The sequence below is a fragment of the Physcomitrium patens genome, chromosome 19 (assembly GCF_059467195.1).
Source record: "Physcomitrium patens ecotype Gransden chromosome 19, ASM5946719v1, whole genome shotgun sequence".
NCBI classification, from domain to species: domain Eukaryota; kingdom Viridiplantae; phylum Streptophyta; class Bryopsida; order Funariales; family Funariaceae; genus Physcomitrium; species Physcomitrium patens.
Window position 1 is genome coordinate 11361725 of NC_143428.1, and position 19044 is coordinate 11380768.

Sequence of the window (19044 nt, forward strand, 5' to 3'; positions counted from 1 at the left end):
ATATCTTGTTATTATTGGTATCCAACTACAACCAACTACAACCAACTACACAACAACAATGCACAAAAATTTAAAAAAGAAGCAAATAGAGCAACATGCCCACAACATTTAAAGCATGGACTATTGTTACTTATTTCCAAAGTAAGAAGCTTTCCTTAAGAAGCAACACTAGTGTTTTTGACGGACTCCTCCATATTAAAGAAGTTTAATTGTATGTACAACAAATTCAATAGTTGAGTTGATATAAAAAGCGTGATGTAAAAAATGCAATACATGATGTGAGATACAAGTGATTGGTGCATAAGATGAAATAGAAATAATTATGAAATCCATGGATTACGAAGGAATGGAGTAGAAATAATGAAAAGATGGGATGAAAATATCAATTCCCTTAATTTAGGGTTGAAAACAGGGTGAGGGTTTTTCCCTTGCTAGCCATGTACTTGGTGCCTCTCAAGTTTACAAGCACAAAGGAAACATGCAATGGAAAAATTCTTTCTTAAATACAAATTACTCATTTTCAAGAGTAGAATAAGTATTAGAAAGTTTGATGTGCATAGCAAAGAAGTATCTTACCACCAATTTGGTGCTTGGATTGAAAATAAAATGTAACAAGATAAAAACAAATTGATTTTCATTTATAAATTATTTTAAGTCAATTGTTCCTTATTTGGGCTTTCTTTGTCACTGTTTGTCTAACTTGGATTATTTTCATCACCCTTGAATTACCAAAGTAAATATATTTATTAAAATAAATTTGGACATATTCAAAATCTCAAATCAAATGAACATATAAACAAAAAAATTCATCTTCTCTAATTTGTAAGCTTAAAATACTCTAAAAATAATTTATTAGTGATTGACCCTTCAAATCATTCCAATTGAAAGTAACATAAGTTGATGTCACATTATATATATATATATATATATAACCAAAAATTGGAAGTGGGGTCATTAGAGAATTAAGGTTAGGGAAAATAGGCCATGAAGAATTAAATATGCGACAAAAAAGGGCAAGAATGAGGAGGAAAGGTGGGGGGTTTCATACCCTAATTGCTTCGTCGTCGTCGTCGTCGTCGTTTTCGTCGTTTTCGTCCCCTTCGTCCAGGTCTTCATCGTCATCGTCGTCACTTGTCAGCGCATTCTACCTCGACAGATCGATCGATCGATTGATTCATCGCTCAATGCGTCTGAAGGTTTTTGTCGGAGCGATTGAGCGTCGTCGCACGCCGTGGATGCGAGCGTGAACACCCGGGCAGGGTTTGGAGGCGCGATGGGGAGCGCGGACGGGGAAGACGCGGGAGCCTTGAGCGATTTCGACGAGGACGAAGAGCTTGAGGCTGCCCCTGTGCAGTTGCCTCCGATTGCTGCCTCGGGGGGAGGATCGGCCGTGGAGGAGAAGGAGGAGGAGAAGGGGGAGGAGCAAAAGCAGGATGAGACGGAGGGACAGACCGTGAAGCAGCTCGAGGCGGAGCTGGAAGCGGAGAGGAAGGCGAGGAAGACGTTGGAATTCGCGAAAGCGGAGGGGGATGCAAACTTTCTCCGGTTGAAGACGTTGATTCAGGAGGCCGCACGGCAACGAGACGAAGCTTACCGGGCTCGGGATCAGTCCGTGCGAGATTTGGAATTGGTTGTGCGGCAGAAGGAGGAAATTGCACGCGATAGGGATGAGGTTCGGATGCAGCGGGATGAGAGTTTGCGTGCTAGGGACGAGGTTAGCAGGGCGAGGGATTCCTTGAAGATGGAGATCGGAGAGGTTGCCAGGTTACTTATCGGTGCCAATGAGAAGGTCACGTCCATGGCTAATGGTGTCAAGAGTTTTGGACGTAATTTGCCTGGGTCGAAGTATACGGGTTTGCAAGCTATTGCGTTTGGGTTTGGGAAACGGGTGGAAGAGATTGTAGAGGAGGTTTTGAGGCAGAGGGAGGCTGCGACGAAGGCTCACCGGGAGGTTAGAGAGCAGATGGAGCAGCACACGTACAGTGTTGCCATTGAGGTGTCTGAGCTCGAAGCCTCAATTTCGCGGTTGAAAGAGGATGTAGCGAATAAGACCTCGGAAGCTGAAGCGTGGATGAAACAGGCTAAAATCAAGGACGATAAGATTTTGGAATTGGAGGAAACGTTCTCTAAGAAACTTGCTTCTGCTGAGGGCGAAGCTAGTACATTACGACAGTCCATCCAGGAGGTCGAGGCCCTGTTGCAGAACTTCAAGCATGAGGCTGGCCAGCATAAGGAGATGCTTCGAGAAGTACTGAAGTGTGGTAGCAAACTTCGTAAATGCTTGCTGGAACTACCTCATGAGTTGGATCCACCTGCTGATCCAGAGGATTTGGATAATATATCATCTGCGCCTTCAAGAGGGATTGTTGACGAGAAACAGAGTCTGCCTCAACAGTGCCTAGTAGAGATGAAATCGTTTTTAGAGTTAGGTGTAAGCGCAGGAATCGCATGGAAAGAAAAGACTGAGGACTGGGAGAAAACTAGTCACGAGCTTGTAACCAGAATAGAAAGACTGGTGGGGCAGAAACAGGATGCCGCTGATCTGTTAACTGTCGCTTTGGCTGAGAAGCAACAAGTGCTGGAAACTATTTCGGACCTCAGAGTAAAACTTAGTCAAGAGAATCTGGAGGTGGCAAGACTGCAGGCATCCTTGAAGGAGGCCCAAGAGTTGGCAGAGAGAGGGAAAATGTCTGACGAGGAAGAAGAGAATGAAGAACTTGTTCGACTTAGGGCTGAGCTGTCCTCATTGGGACAGAGTAGAGACGAAGCTTTATCAAAGGTGGGTTTATTTCATCTTATTTTAATCCGCCATGACCATGCATAATTCATTCATCTTTTTTGTGGTGTTGTAGGCCTTGTTTTTTAAACCGTAAAGCTTTTGAGGAAAGCGACTCTCAGATGCTGTCAGAGTTAAATCGTTGTAACGTTTCCTGGATACGTGCCATTTGTCGTGCGTCATCGGGGCCTAAAATCCTTTCACTGCATTGTGTGATTACTTTGTGGAACTATACCGCATGCAATATAGCTAACCTTTTGCCTTGCAGGTGACTGCATTGGGGAGTGAAGTGAATAAATTGAGGCAGCAAATTGGAGAACTTGAAACAGCTCTAACAGGATCAAGGTATTCACTTAAATCTTTGTTCTTTTAGTTTACAGCACCTGACTATTGTAGCGTTGTGAATTAGCTGTGTGATGTTCTACTTTTCTAGACATAGAATGATCTCAAGTCACTCAAGAGAGACGATGTATTGGGCCCATGCCGAAGTTAGTTGGCTTGGAATTGATTCATCCAACCGGTGATATGTTGGGTTGTACAGGTCAGAAGTTGGAGAACTGAAGACATTATCAAATACTCAGTCTAAAGAGCTGGCTGAGAAAGTAGTACGAATCAAGGACTTACTGTTGCAGGTGCATACTAATTTTTATTCACTTATTTAATCATTTTGCTGATAGTTTTTAAGTTGCGGTAGAAGTTTTTAATCGTTCTGTTTTTGTATAGGAACTTATCTGTCGCGGAACTGATGTATTGTACTTGAAAATTTTCAGCATTATAAAGATGTGCCTATTTCTCTTCTGGTTGTGGACCAGTCATCACGTCTTACGATGCTGAATCAAATTGACCTTCTGGCAGAAGCAAAGTAGCATGAGCCTTTTATCACATCAATCAATTGCCAGTATTGGTAGTGATTTTGGAGTGCAAATTGGCCACTTTGAAATTTATTCTTAGCAGTGGTTCTGAAACCAGTTAATGATGTTTATTTTGTTTACAGATGGAGGATTACACTGCAGATATCGAGGCTTTGGAGGAGGAAGTAGGTCGATGGAAGCAGGCTGCCACAGACGAGGCTGCTGCGGGAGCTGCGGTCATGGACGATCTTGAGAAATGTCAATTTGAGGTGATTATAGTTTATTCCATATTTGGAGCTGTATTTTACTGGTGGATTTTTTGAGGATGATTAATTTGACACTGCCTTATCAGTATGAACATCAATTAGTAATTTAGTTCTCGCAGAAGTATGTATCTCATAGGAAGCACCTCCTTAGTATACACAAATTAGGGTCTAACACGCTCGGACGATGCCCTCTCAGGTGTCCCAACTCAATAAACAAATTGACGGACTCAAAATCGCACGAGAGGAAGCTGCATTGAAAGTACGGTCTAAAGAAGAAATGGCTTCAGCAGCTATCGCAGCTAGGACTGCGGCAGAGCGCTCCCTTCAAATGGCGGATGAAAGGGCAGCTGAGTTGCGAGAAAGGCTGGAAGAATTGAACAAACAACTGGAAGAGAATGAGAGTAGGAAAGAATACAGATTGGGGTTGAGCTTGTTAGATATGTGTTGTCCGTGGTTGCGCAATCGTAGAAGATCCAGCGAGGGAGGTGGTACCCAGATGGCTGCGGAGATGGAAGAGCTTCTGGAACCGCTGGTGTAAGATATACCTAACCATTTTTTGACATTCTTGACTGGCTCGTCGTGCATGTCCTTCCCTAGCTTGGGAACCTACGTGTACATACAGAGATGAAGTATGGGAATTTCTACTTCTGTAATTCCAATATTCTCTTTAATCAAAGATTACTGTTCATTATTTCGATTGTAAATTTGCAGAGTACACGCCAAAATCATTCTATGATTGTGAGCTCTTTTATAAATAATGACTTAGATTATGACCGCATGAACGCATGATCTTCCAAAAATATGTCCTAAATACTAAAATATTTTCTGTCGTAGATTTATTTATCAGTCAGAGTTTCTGGAAAACCGTTCAAGCATCTTGTACTTAGGTGCCTCGTAATAATTTCATTCTCTTTCTTTGTTTCTTTTTGGGGGTAGGAACTCGTAGCGTCTCTCACTCTTGCTCACAAATGTCCTCACCAATTTATTTCAATTCATTGAGTACTAATGAAGTGACATATGATCTCGTGTGTCCTTGGTGATGTCAAAAGTGCAACTCAAAGTTGTGAAAAATCTAATGTATATATATATATATATATATAGTTAGGTGCCTCGTAATCATATCATTTTTAATGCTGTAAAATATCTAAAATCTTATCTTTTAATTTTAAAACATTATTAATGATTTAGTTTTTTTTATAATTTAATTATTTTTATTCTAATTAACAGTTTTTCTCTAAAACAATATTTTTATTTTTACACATTTCAATCTAATTAACTCATTTAAGTAATTCTATGCTGATTTGTAAATTATTTGAAAAATTATGATTGTTGAGATGACAAATAATAAGATAAATTGTGCTTCTCTAAAGCTGGAGACGTTCCTTTTAAAAATAAACCAAATAAAACTAATACATAATTAAATCTCAAGAATTTTAATAGCTTACTATTTCAAATAGGAAAAAAAAAAAAAAAAAAAAAAAAAAACAATGTCAATTATGGTGCATCATCATTTGGACGAATAGTTTATGTTTGTATTTTGAAGACTTGCTACAATAAAAAATAAAAATAAAACTCTATTTTCTTCATTATAGCCATTACATATAAACATTAAAGTTAGAGGAATATTTGATTTATTCTTAAGCTAAGACAAATTAAAATATTCATTATGGTAATTATAAAATTAATAAAATTTGTATAGGAACCACCACCAAATGTCACCAATGTATCTCAACACAAACAAACAAAATTTTAAGTGACAAATATTATTGGGGAATCTTATATGTGTATATTATTATGGTTTTAGAAACTTAGATTGGTTATGTCATAAGAAATTAATTAAATTTTTTTAAAAAAAAAACATGTATTCAAAAAAATCCTAAATATTATATATGAGCTCTCAAATTTTAATGATTTATCAATGTTTAATCATAAAAATTGTCTTTTGAAGATAATTATTGTAAACAACTAACTATTTTTGTTACATATTCTTTTAGAGCTCTTTTAATCATGCAACAAAACCATATTTGTGAATGAATTTACAATCAATTCAACACTGAAAAATCATAGAATACATATGAATTTTAGAAAGAACTATGATTATTCCATAAAATAATTCATATTATATTCTATTAGTAGCATAGAAATAGTAATATTTTTATCTCAAAAAAATAAAGAATAAATTTTAAAAAATAAAAAAAGTTGGTGAACAAACTTTTAAGAATCCTATATTCAAGAACTCTCTACAAAAACATTCCTCAAAAAATGAAACAAAATTAATTGAGAGAAGGAGAAGTTTGCTTGGAAAAAGAATCGCCATCACCAAGTTTCTAACATAGCTAATCTCAACTAAACAACAAAAATGCAACAATGTTTTTCAAGTTCCAATAAAAGCATGGCACTTTTATTTATTAAGTTCCATTTTCCAAGGTAGTATTGAATAAGGGGCATCACTTGTGGGAATATACCACCATCTTAATTAATAATGGACCACATGAAATCCCCAATATTGATTCACTACACTCTGATTCAAAATTGTAACTATTTAATATTGATTAAATTGTAATCATTCAATATTGATTTACTACTCTCTCATTCAAAATTGTAACTATTTGTGCAGCTCAGATGGGAGGCCCTACCGACACATTGTGGTCTCCAATGCAGTCTCCTTACAGCACTGAATTTGGCGACGCGTTATCATGCAAAGTAAAGTCTCATTTGCAAGCATTCTAAATGATTCTCTTGTTATTAGAATCTATCAATCACTTAGTCATGAAAAAGCTGCAATTAAGGCGACAAGGAAGCATCCTGATGCACGCCGACACTTGCGTCAATGATTGGAAACTAGAAGGTGAGAGTTGCAAGATGCAGTCTTCACAATTCGACTTCACACTTCCGGTTTAAGCATTTGAAATCTATGTTTGACGCCAGCTACACTTTAGTCCAACATTGTTTTGGTTGGGTTTTTGGTTGGGTTTTTAGATGGTTTTGTACTTTCTGTTGCGTGCTAATAATTTTGTAGGACGAAGTACACTTAGTTCAGACGCTGCTAATAGGATTGAGGCGTCAGTGCCAATAGGTCCGAAAGCTCCAACAATAGAGGCTGCCACCTACTCTTGTGCAACTATATAATGCCTGGAGGCATTGATAAGTTTTATAAGTAGCTTTGTGCAATTTACAAGTTGAAAACGTCACGTTTGTCCCTGAGCTGCACTGTGGACGGATTGAAAAGTGGGCATGTAAGCAGGGTGTGAGTAGTGGTTGTTCAGCACGCATGCGAAGCTTCTCACTGATTTTGCTAGGCCAGGTTCTACGACTCCTCCAATTACAGAACGCAGTACCACTAGCAGAGCTATATTTCAAGGCTCTGCAAAATGTGACGGTCAATATTCAAATACGTGGGTTTTTCAAGTTGTATGCAACCTGCTATTGTGTTATCGATACTACTATTAACACCCACGTTGTATCCAACCTGAGTTATTGTGTTGCAGTTCAGGTTTTACCCTTCTCATATTTGTTGATGAGCATGCAGAATTCGAACTTTGTCGTTTACTAAAGAATGTTTAGGAATTTCCGTTTTTACGCCTTGCTCCTACAGGCTTTCAACAATTTTGGAGGGGGAATCGTAGTTGTCATCGAGTTTTCTAATCACTACTCCACTAGCACCTCCAACCAAAGTTGGTATTCCTATCGAGGATGGACCAGATAAGACAATGTATTAGATAATCAGCTTAGGGGTTTTTGATTACTTCATTTTATTTTATTGCCACAATCATCCCAAATAATTAGAATTCGGCTAGGTTTGGTCTCAGGGGAGGACACCATCTCATCATTTACAGACACTGCAAATTTTCAAAACCCTATCTGTTCAGTGGAAAGTCTCCACGCAAGGCAGTTGGAGGAAATATGACGAGAATTCATTCATGATCAAGGTCCTGCCCAGATGCGAGGGCTTTTCGGTAAGAATGATGACCCGAATACTGTCTGAAGGTGGAGTGCTGATCACAATCTGGTAGATGAATGTGTGCACTGGATGCAATACAAACTCAGGTCATGCGAACACAAAAATTGCCGTTAAGTTTTGTCCACTCAGCCTTTCAGCTACGTGAATCTGCATGAGAGAGGTCTCGCTCTGCGATCTTCAACAGTGTCAACCTGTTTAAATCTTTTTTCTTTTTTCTTATAAAGATTCAACACCACGTTGGCTGCATATTACTTCACAATCCTGGAGGTTTTAGATTGATATTACCTGACTTCGCTTCTAAAAGGGATGTTAGAAATCTGGACAATTTCGGTTTCAGGAGTCAGTGTACAACATATCGTGACTGGCTAGCATGTGAACCTCGACAGAAAACACGTTTTTGCTGTCTCATACGAACTGGAAAACGATCTCTACCGGAAATATGGTTGGAATCTCAATCTCAACGTAATTACATCACCTCCTTAGCAGTGCATCTGTACAACCTAATCCTTAATTAATCACGCTATGTACATTCTCGATAGTAGAACATGTCGCGTTCATGTTCTCGTTTTTCCTGGCTCGGATCCCCTTCAAGAGCAGCATCATCCATGCATTCAGGGCTGGGGGGAAAGGAGAAGAGGGAGTGGTTATGGTGGAAGGTGGTGATGACATTGTGCAAAACTTGGGCATCTCTCAAGGTGGCGGTGTTGCCATTTTGCGTGGCTCGCAAGAAGGATTCCAGTTGGATCCGCATGTGGTCCAAAGCGGCACTCTTCTCTTCAAGTGCTAGTTTTGCTTCACTGAATCTCATGCGCACACTCTGCTCTCGCCAGCCGTCAGTTATCTGCAACATGCGCCGCTCCTCCTCAAGGGCCTCCCGTACTCGCTGTGACTCGCGCTTCATTTCCTCCACAACCGCCTTGTCGTCTTCGTTCTCGTGGGCTAGGTCGTTGCACATAGCCTCTATGTGCTGCCTGCTCTGGCGTTCACTCTCGAGCTCTAGGAGAGCGGTTTCGGTCGCCGCTTTCGCCTCTATGAGCTCCTTCGTCAATTTGTGGTTGTTACTTTCGACCTTCTGCCTTGCCGTCCGCTCGTCGTCCAATTCCGTCTTCATAGACTGTATCATAGCTTTGAACTTGTCCTCTTTCGCTTTCCAGGCCATCTTCTCATTAGAGAATTTCCTCGTTAACTCTTCGACCTCTCGTTGTGCGTCTCGTCGTGCCTCTCGTCGCGCTAGTTTGTGAGGGTGTTCGAGCTCTTTTAATCGAGCGTTGGCTTCCATTAGCTCTGTTTGCAACGTACTCGTCAGATGAAGGCTGGAGTTGTGCTGCTCCTCCAGCAGGCGTATTTGATTGAAGACTCTCAAAAGCTCCTGTGACATTGTGCTGGTCACATTGAGCACATCCTCACCCTCGCCCTTCCATGGATTAGTGAAGGAATGACATGGTATGTGTCTCTCCCTGTCAACCTGAGTACCAAACAGACCTTCAGAATTCAAAGTCCCCATAAATCCTCCTCCCATTTGAGCTTGATAAGATAAAATGGATTCGGCAGATGCAAGTGAACATAAAACCGTTCAACGCAGACGGATTGCTCAACCAACCTATTCACCGAATTAGAGATGATCCCTCAAGGTAAATTACCGGAGTGGAACTACGTGCAGTCTTGTCATCAGGCTCCAAGCCGCTTTTTTGCAGCAGACTCTGAAGGCTCCCATTTGTACCATTCTGCTGTAACAAACCCAACGACATCAATGTGAATTCTCAACCAAGACAGTGGAATCCCTCAGACAAACTTTCAATGGAACACTTGGGTAATCGCAGTAGCGATTGCGTGCAACAAACCTTCCCAGGGCGAGGTTTGCTTGTCTTGACGGTCTCTGGAGTGAATACGTAGTCGGGCTGAGAGAACGGACTGTCCGTAACGCCTGTTTGATATGCTTGAGTGCCCCAGTTGGGACTGTTGAGGCAGGCAGGAAGGCAAGCAGGAAGAGGAAGGTCTTGAAGGTTCCATATCGTTGCCGCAAGTTTCCGTGCCGACGCTGGAGGTTGTTTGCTACTAGCCTTGGCTTTACCATCATACAAATGGTTGTCGAAAACCTTCCAGCTGGGCATGGCCATTGTAGGGGTTCGTATGCTCATGATGGCCCGCTTCACACGCATTCTGTGTGGCGATGGCGTCGGCGTCTTCGAACTTCGCTTGTTCATCCCCTGCATCCTGGCTCTTCACTCTCCTTTTGTCTTCTCAGGCCCTCATGTTCCTTACTCGTTCAGATGTGTCTGCGAATTCCTTGCTAACCTCACGAATTTGTTTCCAATTTCCGTCTGCATCATACACAATGTCTAGATTCAATCTTGTAGCAGCTAGCCTGATTCCGATACGATTTAGGATTTCCTGCCAAACTTAGCGTTTCCTACTCTCTGTTGCAACTACACTCAAATGGAATTCTCCAGAAAACCAGTGTCATTATATTTCTAAAGTGCTCACCGCATCGCCACTTCTTTGGCAAAGGGTAAATTCAAACCAACCGTCCCTCACTCAAATCCTAATTCGATCCCTCTGATTGATGCACAAATGAAGAACACAGCTAGCAAGCATTACCAATCGCGACGAGATCTCCCTCCACAATCACCGAAACAAATCTTTCAAACTCAAGTCACGCGCGCGCGCGCACACACACACTCACACGAAACTTTGTTCATCCCATGGTGCACGAATCGCCCACGACCCAAACTTATTTCCTCATCGCAGTCCTCAGCTCCCCGGAGCGCACAGGGGCCCAAATTCCACCCACAATCAAGTCACCACTACTGCCAACATTCAATCTCTACCAGCATTCCCGAATCCTACATACTCGTCAAAAAGCGCAACAAATCGCAGGAGGAGCTAAATCATGTCAGAGCGAGAGGGGAAGCTTGGAAAGAGCTGAGGCGATGAGGCTGATCATTCGCATGCAAGTCCATGCAGCAAAACGCGAGGAGAAGAGCGTCTATGAGAGAGGGAGAGGGAGGGAGCGAGCGACGACGACGACCACAGTGGTGGTGTGTGCACAGAAAGGGAAGGAGTGGGGGAGATGAAATAAGAAAAAAGTGGGTGCCACGGAGAATCTGCGTCGGGCTCCTTCGCCACGCCACGCGACGCAGCAGCGATGGCATTGGTCATTGCGCGGGAGAGGGCGCGGTGATGGGGTCACAAGGACGGTGATGGGCTTGGTGAAGCGCGGGTGTTGTGTCGGAGACGGCACCGGGCTGGCGGGGCGGGGGGGGGCTTGTCCACGTCATCATTTCGGATGGGGCGGCCGAGGGACTGTCGACGCCGGAGTCGGGCAGCTCTTGACACTTTCCTTGTCTACGCGGGCAGCGACTTGATGAAAAAAAAGAAAAAAAAAAAAAAAAGAAACAACAACAACAACAACAACAAAAAATTACATATAATTTAATTTTGAAAAAAATTTATCTTCTTATTTTAAATAGCTCAAGTAGTTTAAATAATTAGAAAGTTTTGGTTTTATTTTTGTAAATTGGTCTTTTTAGGTAGTTGCTACATTAGATAAGGCTACACTAGTTTTTGCCAAATTATTTTCAAATGATATGTTTGTAGCAGTAGTAGTAGTAGTGGTTTTTTTATAATGACTTAAAAAAAGTGAATTTTTTAATTATATTTTATTGTTTGATCAATAAAATTGGTTAGACTGTTTTCATTTTTTTATTTTTTATATTATTAGAAATGTGGATTCATCACGGAAAATGTACTTCAAAGAGACAATGACAGTTTGATAGGTTTTTCAGAGTGAGAATGCTATGGCTCAAAGAAAAATTAAAACTAGAGTAGAATAGAAAAATATTGGTTGTAGTACAATGTTGCTACAATTAGAGTTGAACCTCAAGTAATCAAAGCCAAAATAATTAAATTTCATTTTTATACTTGCATAAAATAAGAAAAGTCCATAATGCATTTATATCAAAGATACAAACAGAATCATCTCCAAATACTAATCTTCAAATAAATAATTTATTAATTTATTAAATCTAGAATCCTATAAAACTTAATCAACTTATCAAAACATAGTATTTTTCTAGTATGGAGGATGTTTTACTAGCAAAATATGTATTATAAAAAATATTCTAATCTATAGAAAATAATATTTTTATTTTTCTTCATGTTCTTTTCCTTAAGAATTTATAATCAAGGAATGTTTTTTAATTAATAGAAATTTATTGATACCACCTAATATTTAACTTTAATTTTTTTAAATTAGATTTTTTTATTTTAAAGAGGTTTGCCAGAATATAATATATTTTACATATGTTTTTTTAATGGAAGAAGATTAAACTTAGTAGTAGCTACATCTTTTTAAATAAACTTTCAAATTAATTATACTAATGACATTGTATGTATTAACCTTATAGAAACAAATAGTAATGAGTCTTAAAATAGTGGTTTTTTATGCAATTAAAATTTGGGCTGATTTTATTATAGAAATAGAGTATTAATCATATATGTATTTTTATATCATTCATTTTAAAGCTTTAATCATATTTTTTTGACCTTTGATTGTGTAGAAAGTTATTAAGAGGATATTTTTATCCAATGCATATTTAGATCCTATTTTTTTAATCTCTTGAAATATTGAATAATTTAAGTTTAAAAAATTAATATTAAGTAAGAAAATTATTTAGATTAATAGCTTTGAGCATCTGTTGGACTACCAAAGTATTTAAATTTTTCTTAAGATCAAATACATTTAAGTTACTAATTTGCATACATTGACTTGTAATTTTGTAAATAATTCATATTTTGGTATCAATTTTTTGTCCTATCCATAAAAACATCCTACTCAATTGCTTTGTAGAATTTATGATTTAAAAGATCTGTTCTTGACCAACATAAATTAGAGAATAGGAATTAGAATGATATGGCTTAATTTAAATATATTTTTAGTTAAATTAAGTCTAATAGGACATCAATATTTTAATTACTTTATATTTTTTAAATAAAAAAACTATCAACCATTAAAGAGGTAAGGCCTAGGCAAAAAGAGAGCTATAATCAAAGCTTAGCTTAAAATTTTGAGTCAATTATATTAGTAAATATTAATCAATGAAAATTAAGAAATTTAAGAATATTATGAAGTAGTTAATTTTTACAAATTGATCTTAGGTCTTTTTAAACAACATATTTATCAAGTGAAAAATCAATAGATTTTGTTCTTTTAAGTTTGAAATTTAATAAAGAATTAAAAAAGATGACAAATAACTCACTACCTTGTTGAATTAGGTGCTTTGAGAAAACAAACCTATTGATGCTTAATTTATATTTAGCATCAAAAAAAAAATCAATTAATTTTGATAAATTCAAGGCAAATACTAAAAGCCTCTATGGATTTAAAAATAAATCTTATAGGATATAATTATAAGTTTTAAAAAATTCTAAATTTTGTTTGTGAAAAATAACTTTACATGGTAATTTTAGTTAGTAGATTCATAAAATAGTATTATATTGTCTAAAATTAGTTATTTTATAAAATTTGTGATTTGGATCAATGAATTTACAGAGTTTTGAGTATATTCTAATTTGAAGTTCTGTAGAATAAATATTATATATATATATATATATATATATATATATATTCTTTTTCTTTTCTTTTTATTAAAACTTATATTCTACATTGTAGCTTCGAAAATATATTGCTTGTTAAAGACTTATTTATTTTTAATTAGATGAAAACAAGTATACCTCACAATATAACAAAAGTTATTTAGTTTTTTGGTTCTAATTCCATGCAGACCTAAAGCTTTATTAATTAGAACTTTGATTTTTTTTTTAAAGTAATTATTTTAGTTCTACTGTCAAACCGTTTAGAATGAAAGATTAGGCTTTAAATAAGCAGTTTGAAATAAATAATTAAATTATTAATTTTTTTATTGACATAAAAAAAAATCTAAATCTAACTTAGCCATGTTTTTTAATATATTTTTAATTTTTATATTTTTTTCTTAAAATAATAAATTATATTTCTCGAAATATTTAATAGTATCATATAAAATATCCTATAAAATATGTTACTCTTTTTTAAAAGCAACCAAAGGACACAATATTTAAATAGATGTTATTATCATAAATAATATGAAAACTAAATTTTAGCAATCAATCACGTTATTTTAAATTTAAAATTATTAATAAATTTTATTTTGATGAAAAACATATTTATAAAAGCTTACATCAGTGGTAATTGTTATTTTTTACTTAAAGGTAATTGGTAGTAATTTTTATACATTAAGAATTATTACAATATATTAAAAATTCATATCTTTTTATATGGATACATATGGGTATCCATATTTATGTAACCAATAGTTTAAAGACATGCATTAACTTTAAGTAATACTTATATGTATTTAAATAATATCTGTTCGTTATGAATACAAAATTAATTCTTTAATATAATGTGATCTTATTAGAAGTATCTTTGCAGGAAGTAATAAACAAGTGTTGATTTAATATTTTATTAATTTTTTGTAAATCGCAATGAGAGAGCTTTTATTTTTTAACTAAATTTATTCTCATTCAAATAGGAAAAAGAATAAAAGTTTCATTATAAATATTTTTTAAAAAAACTTAAATTTATACTTTTATAAATAAAATTACCTTTAAATTTCATAAATTATCTTATATAACCTTGATTAGGTAAAATATGGTTTAGTTTTTATTTTGTAGAAAAAATCTTTCAAAAAAAATCTAATTCTTTAAGTTTCAGAATTAGCTATGATTAAACTTTTGTTCTGTAGTTGTTTGTAAAGATTTTGGTGTGATGCATGCAATTAATGATGCACATTCTTTAAGAAGATTACGTATTCCAAAATAAAATCTATAAATATTTTTAAATATACTATATATATACATATATATATATATATATATATATATACACACACTATTCTTCTTGTGTAATATTTAAAAATATATAGATTATAATTATTTTGAAGATGATGTGCATATTATTTATTCTTTTTAGCTTTTTACAAAACATAAATTTGTTGGTGCAACTTAATTTAAGTACAAAGATCATGTCTAAAAACAGTTACATATTCTCGAACAAAAAATAATAAATCTTGAGTTTTTATTTTTTTATTTTTTTCCCTTTATTTCCCTTTTTTCACAAAAAACTACCTTAAGAAATGAAGATGTTTGTTTTATATTTTCAAAAACAAGTCTTTAAACAAAAAAATTATCTTCTCATATTAATTTGTCACATAATATTTAACATGTAATGTTCCTTTCTATGTATATGCATGTAAGTATATATATATATATATATATATACATACATATATATATATATATATATACATACATATACATATATGAGTTAAACATTGGGATTTATTCTTTTAAATATAAATTATATTTAATAAAATAACAAAACTATAAAATAATTTATATCCAAATCGTATTATATTTTACTTATATATTAAATCTATTTAAGGATTAAATAAAGAAATCTTAAAAATCTTAAAAAATTGAGAACTATTTAATAATTAAATAAAGAAATCTTATTTTTTAAATATTTTGTGGAGTTGTTATATTTATAAAAATTTCATAATTTTTTTATTATATTTTGGATTTTATTAATTCATTATGTGACAAGTTATAATACTTGGATTCTATCCACCATCAAAAAATTTGCCTTATTTTTAATGTTTTTGAATTTTATTCAATAGGTGGAAAAAAATTAATGGATTTTTATATTCCAAGGTTTATTACTAGTAATTTCTTGAAAAATATTTATTTATTTATTTTCATGTACTTAAATGCAATAGTAGAAATGTTTTTACATTCTTGAAAAGTAATGCATATATATTTACAAATTTTATTATTTCTATGATTCTCTGGTCTTACATATAAAAACTAAGATATTTTTTTTAAATGTTTTTTATGTAAATTTTTAAAATATTTTTAGTCCGATGATTTGTATCATTTTACAAAAGTATAGAATATTCAAATTGATTTTACAAAATATCATTTTAAAAGTATAATGTTATTTGATTCTATGTAATGTCTTTAAAAAATCCACATCATCTAATTTTTTTAAATTAAATTTACAAATTTACAAAAAGAAATTCATAATTTTAAGACAAATAAAAATTGAATATATTTTCAATTTAAGTAATAAAAGAATGCTCTTATACACTAAAACATGCATGTTTATTCTACAAAGAGATCACGTCTGAAAATATTAACCTTCTGCTTCTTTGGATTAATTTTTTTTAAGATTATAATAATAATAATAATAATAATAATAAATATCAATAATAAAAAACATGTATGTTGCATGAATTAAGAAAAAATTAATACAAGGCTTCTTTTTACAATAGTAAAAATTAATGTAAGAAAACTATCCCACAAAGAATTCAATCTCATATTCTCCTTGTAACTGTGTTGTATAAATATTTCTTTACTACATTGTATATAGCTTATATAATATTTGAGGATTTTTTTAAAATTCCTGTATATATATATTTTTTCATTCTTAGGTATTCTTTTCTTTGTAGCAAGTGAGAATGGAGTAAAACCACAATGTAATGTTTTATAACATAGTAGATAGATGTGGTAGGTTCAATTTCTGAAATCCTTCTTAATGCTAAGCAACTAAGTTAGAGCTTGACTTGTATTTTCTTAAACTAACACAAATATATTAATTTTCTATGTTAAACTTGGAATTGATTTTTGGTTTTGTATTTAAAAGAAACTTGAACATTTTAAACATGTTTTAAAATATATGTGATTCATTTTGAAATGGAAAACAACAGATGTAATACACACACACACACACACACACACACATATATATATATATATATATATATAATTACGTAAATGAATTTAGCAACAGCAGTATACCAAAACTTATTTCCAACACCTTTCATGTTTTAAATTTATAAAAAAAGGCTATCTTAATTATTTGAATTTAATTTTGATATTCTGTGCTGACAATGCAAGTGAGACAAAGATTTTTTAAAATTAATCTCGGATATCAATGACATACTATACAAATAAATAAACAATTAAATGTTATGTTTTGGATAGATCTTATTTTTGGTAAGCTTTGAAAATTATAAATTAAATTTAAATTATAAATGAAAAAAACGTGATAATGTTTTTTTAAAAATGACTCATGATTATTATTAGGATTGGAGTTTGTGTAATTTTTAGCCAAGTTAATAAAACTAATAAAAAATAAAAAGTGGTCAATTTTGAGTTATAGTTAGATCATAATGTTAAAATTTGTAAATTGCAGTAAAAGAATATTTCATTAAAATAAAATTTACAAGAAATTGACAACAGAACAACTCAAAATATTTGAGATTTTGAATGATTAAGACTGAAAGTTGATTAACCATTTTTATTAACTAGTAATTTTCACATCTAAATATTGAAGCTTAGTACAAGTGTACTAGAAGATTGAATATAAATGAATGTTGCTTTACCACTTGAAATTAATTTAAGAAAAAACTTCAAAATCATACTAAAAAAATATATATCTATATCCTATGTGAACAATACGTTTTTTAAAAGGAAAAAAATAGATGAGAGATTTTTTGTCATCCATTTGAATATTATCTATGGATGTGCATAGTTCTAGTAGAAAATAAGAACTTGTTGTTAGCAACCAATTTTACATATATATTTTGTGATATGTAAAATTTCAAAGCTACCAAGTTGCCACATTTATAATTTAGATCTGATAAGTATAATTTGATTAATTCCTTTTTGGAATTATATATATATATATATATTTCACAAGTGTATGATACAAGATGTTCTTTTAATGATCCAACACATGGTTCAATTCAAGTGGCAAAACCAACAGATTTTCTTAATATTTTTAATACTAATTCTTTTTTCTAAATATCTTAATATAATTTCTTAAATAATGCTTAATTGTAACAAAATAAAGTCTCACCTTTTCAAAAACAGTCGTATTCCTTTATAAAGCCCAATGTTGCACAACTAATGACATAAAAGAATTCTATTAAGTTTTAAATAAAGATTATATTTTTGAAATAAATAAATTTATGAAAGATTATATGTAATTATAAAAAAAGACTGATTTTAAGAAAAACCAAACTTAGAGAATTTTCTTAAGACGCACGACCTAGAAATTTTTTTGTTAGAAATTTGAACCACTTCAAGCACAACTACTAATCTTTAAAAACATCAAAAAATTGCGTTTTTTTTTTAAAATTGAAGGGAGGGATGGATGGATGGATGGATGGAAGGGGTGGCAAGGATGCTGCCAAGCTCCTCCGCTAAGCCCCAACGTCAGAGACGAAGAGAATATGCAGGTAGCGCCGTGGCCCACAAGAAGCCCCGATGATGCGAGAGAGAGTGAGAGAGAGCGAGAGAGTGAGAGAGAGATCGAGGGAGAGACAGACCGAGAGCATCCAGGAAAAGGGGTTGTTTGCCTCCCATCCCATTCCCAGTGGCGGAAGGGAAAGGGCAGAGGAGGCGCTGGCTCTTGTTTGAATCCACTATTCAGAGAGATTGCGCACAGTTTCGAAGCCCACGCACAGCAACTCCCTCCTTCCCTTCCCTGCCAGTGGATTCAGTCGGAAGCGGTCTGTACCAATTAGCTTCAGGGCTCTCTACAGGAGCGAACCCTCGGCGCCCAACAGACGCAACCCTCACCCACCAAACGCCAATGAAACCGTCGGACGCTCTTCGACGCTGGAGGCTGGCTGGTCATCCAGCGCAACGGTCAATGGCGACGACTGAGGAGGGAAGCAAGCAGGGGGGGGGAGTGGAAAGATGGTGGTGGTGGTGCGGTGGTGTTGTCCTGTCGTCATGGTCGGTTGATTCATGGCTCCACCAGCACAATCCCAACCCCCCACCCACCCCCCTCACTTACATGTGTTTGATTCTCCTTCTGGTTCTGTTATTGCTTTTGTTCTTTTTTAATATTCCCACTGCATCGCAGCAGACAGATCTAGCATATCCTCCACAGATCTGTGGATAAGTTCGAAGAACTGGAACCAGGCAGGGGGGGGGGGGGGCTGAAATCGATGACTTCCTTGAAATCCACAACTATGAATCCCACTGCGCATATATCGAAACAATCCGCATTTCTACAAAATAAAGCATTTCACCCCTTCTACTTCTTCGATTCCGCAACACTATTGCTTCTTTCTCCAC

The 19044-nt window shown here is 34.7% G+C and overlaps 2 protein-coding genes and 1 long non-coding RNA gene across 6 annotated transcripts; 1 reads left to right on the forward strand and 2 right to left on the reverse strand.

Moving 5' to 3' along the window:
* The first annotated feature begins 1152 nt into the window (after positions 1-1152).
* On the forward strand, positions 1153-4584 carry LOC112272818 (uncharacterized). Its single transcript, XM_024500953.3, has 5 exons — positions 1153-2779; positions 3045-3121; positions 3318-3408; positions 3771-3896; positions 4090-4584. Exons 1-5 carry the CDS (start codon positions 1274-1276, stop codon positions 4429-4431), a joined length of 2142 nt encoding a protein of 713 aa, XP_024356721.1. The 5' UTR covers positions 1153-1273; the 3' UTR covers positions 4432-4584.
* Positions 4585-8046: 3462 nt separating this feature from the next.
* LOC112272822 (uncharacterized) lies at positions 8047-10890 on the reverse strand. 4 transcript variants are annotated; one of them, XM_090244688.1, is made up of 4 exons: positions 10538-10890; positions 9696-10175; positions 9495-9578; positions 8047-9319 (listed from the first exon to the last, which is right to left on the reverse strand). In XM_090244688.1, the coding sequence occupies exons 2-4, from the start codon at positions 10065-10067 to the stop codon at positions 8375-8377; spliced, it is 1401 nt and encodes a 466-aa protein (XP_090100814.1). In that variant the 5' UTR covers positions 10068-10175; positions 10538-10890; the 3' UTR covers positions 8047-8374. The 4 variants fall into 4 exon arrangements, with proteins under 4 accessions (XP_090100814.1, XP_024356727.1, XP_024356728.1 ...); XM_024500959.3 differs by having other exon boundaries at positions 9495-9581; positions 10538-10676; XM_024500960.3 differs by having other exon boundaries at positions 9696-10890.
* Positions 10891-17268: 6378 nt separating this feature from the next.
* Positions 17269-18517, reverse strand: LOC141044496 (uncharacterized). Its single transcript, XR_012216063.2, has 2 exons — positions 18288-18517; positions 17269-17862 (listed from the first exon to the last, which is right to left on the reverse strand). It is a non-coding gene; the product is annotated as an uncharacterized LOC141044496 (long non-coding RNA).
* Positions 18518-19044: the final 527 nt, after the last annotated feature.

Excerpts from the sequence above, each read along its gene's own strand:
- LOC112272818 (XM_024500953.3), top strand. The coding sequence starts at position 1,274 with ATGGGGAGCGCGGACGGGGAAGACGCGGGAGCCTTGAGCGATTTCGAC. Across the intron at positions 2,780-3,044 it reads GAGACGAAGCTTTATCAAAG|GTGACTGCATTGGGGAGTGA; the intron begins GTGGGTTTATTT and ends TTTGCCTTGCAG. Across the intron at positions 3,409-3,770 it reads TCAAGGACTTACTGTTGCAG|ATGGAGGATTACACTGCAGA; the intron begins GTGCATACTAAT and ends TTTTGTTTACAG.
- LOC112272822 (XM_024500957.3), bottom strand. The coding sequence starts at position 10,067 with ATGCAGGGGATGAACAAGCGAAGTTCGAAGACGCCGACGCCATCGCCA. Across the intron at positions 9,582-9,695 it reads GCAAACCTCGCCCTGGGAAG|CAGAATGGTACAAATGGGAG; the intron begins GTTTGTTGCACG and ends GGTTTGTTACAG. Across the intron at positions 9,320-9,494 it reads CTGCACGTAGTTCCACTCCG|GTTGACAGGGAGAGACACAT; the intron begins GTAATTTACCTT and ends TTTGGTACTCAG.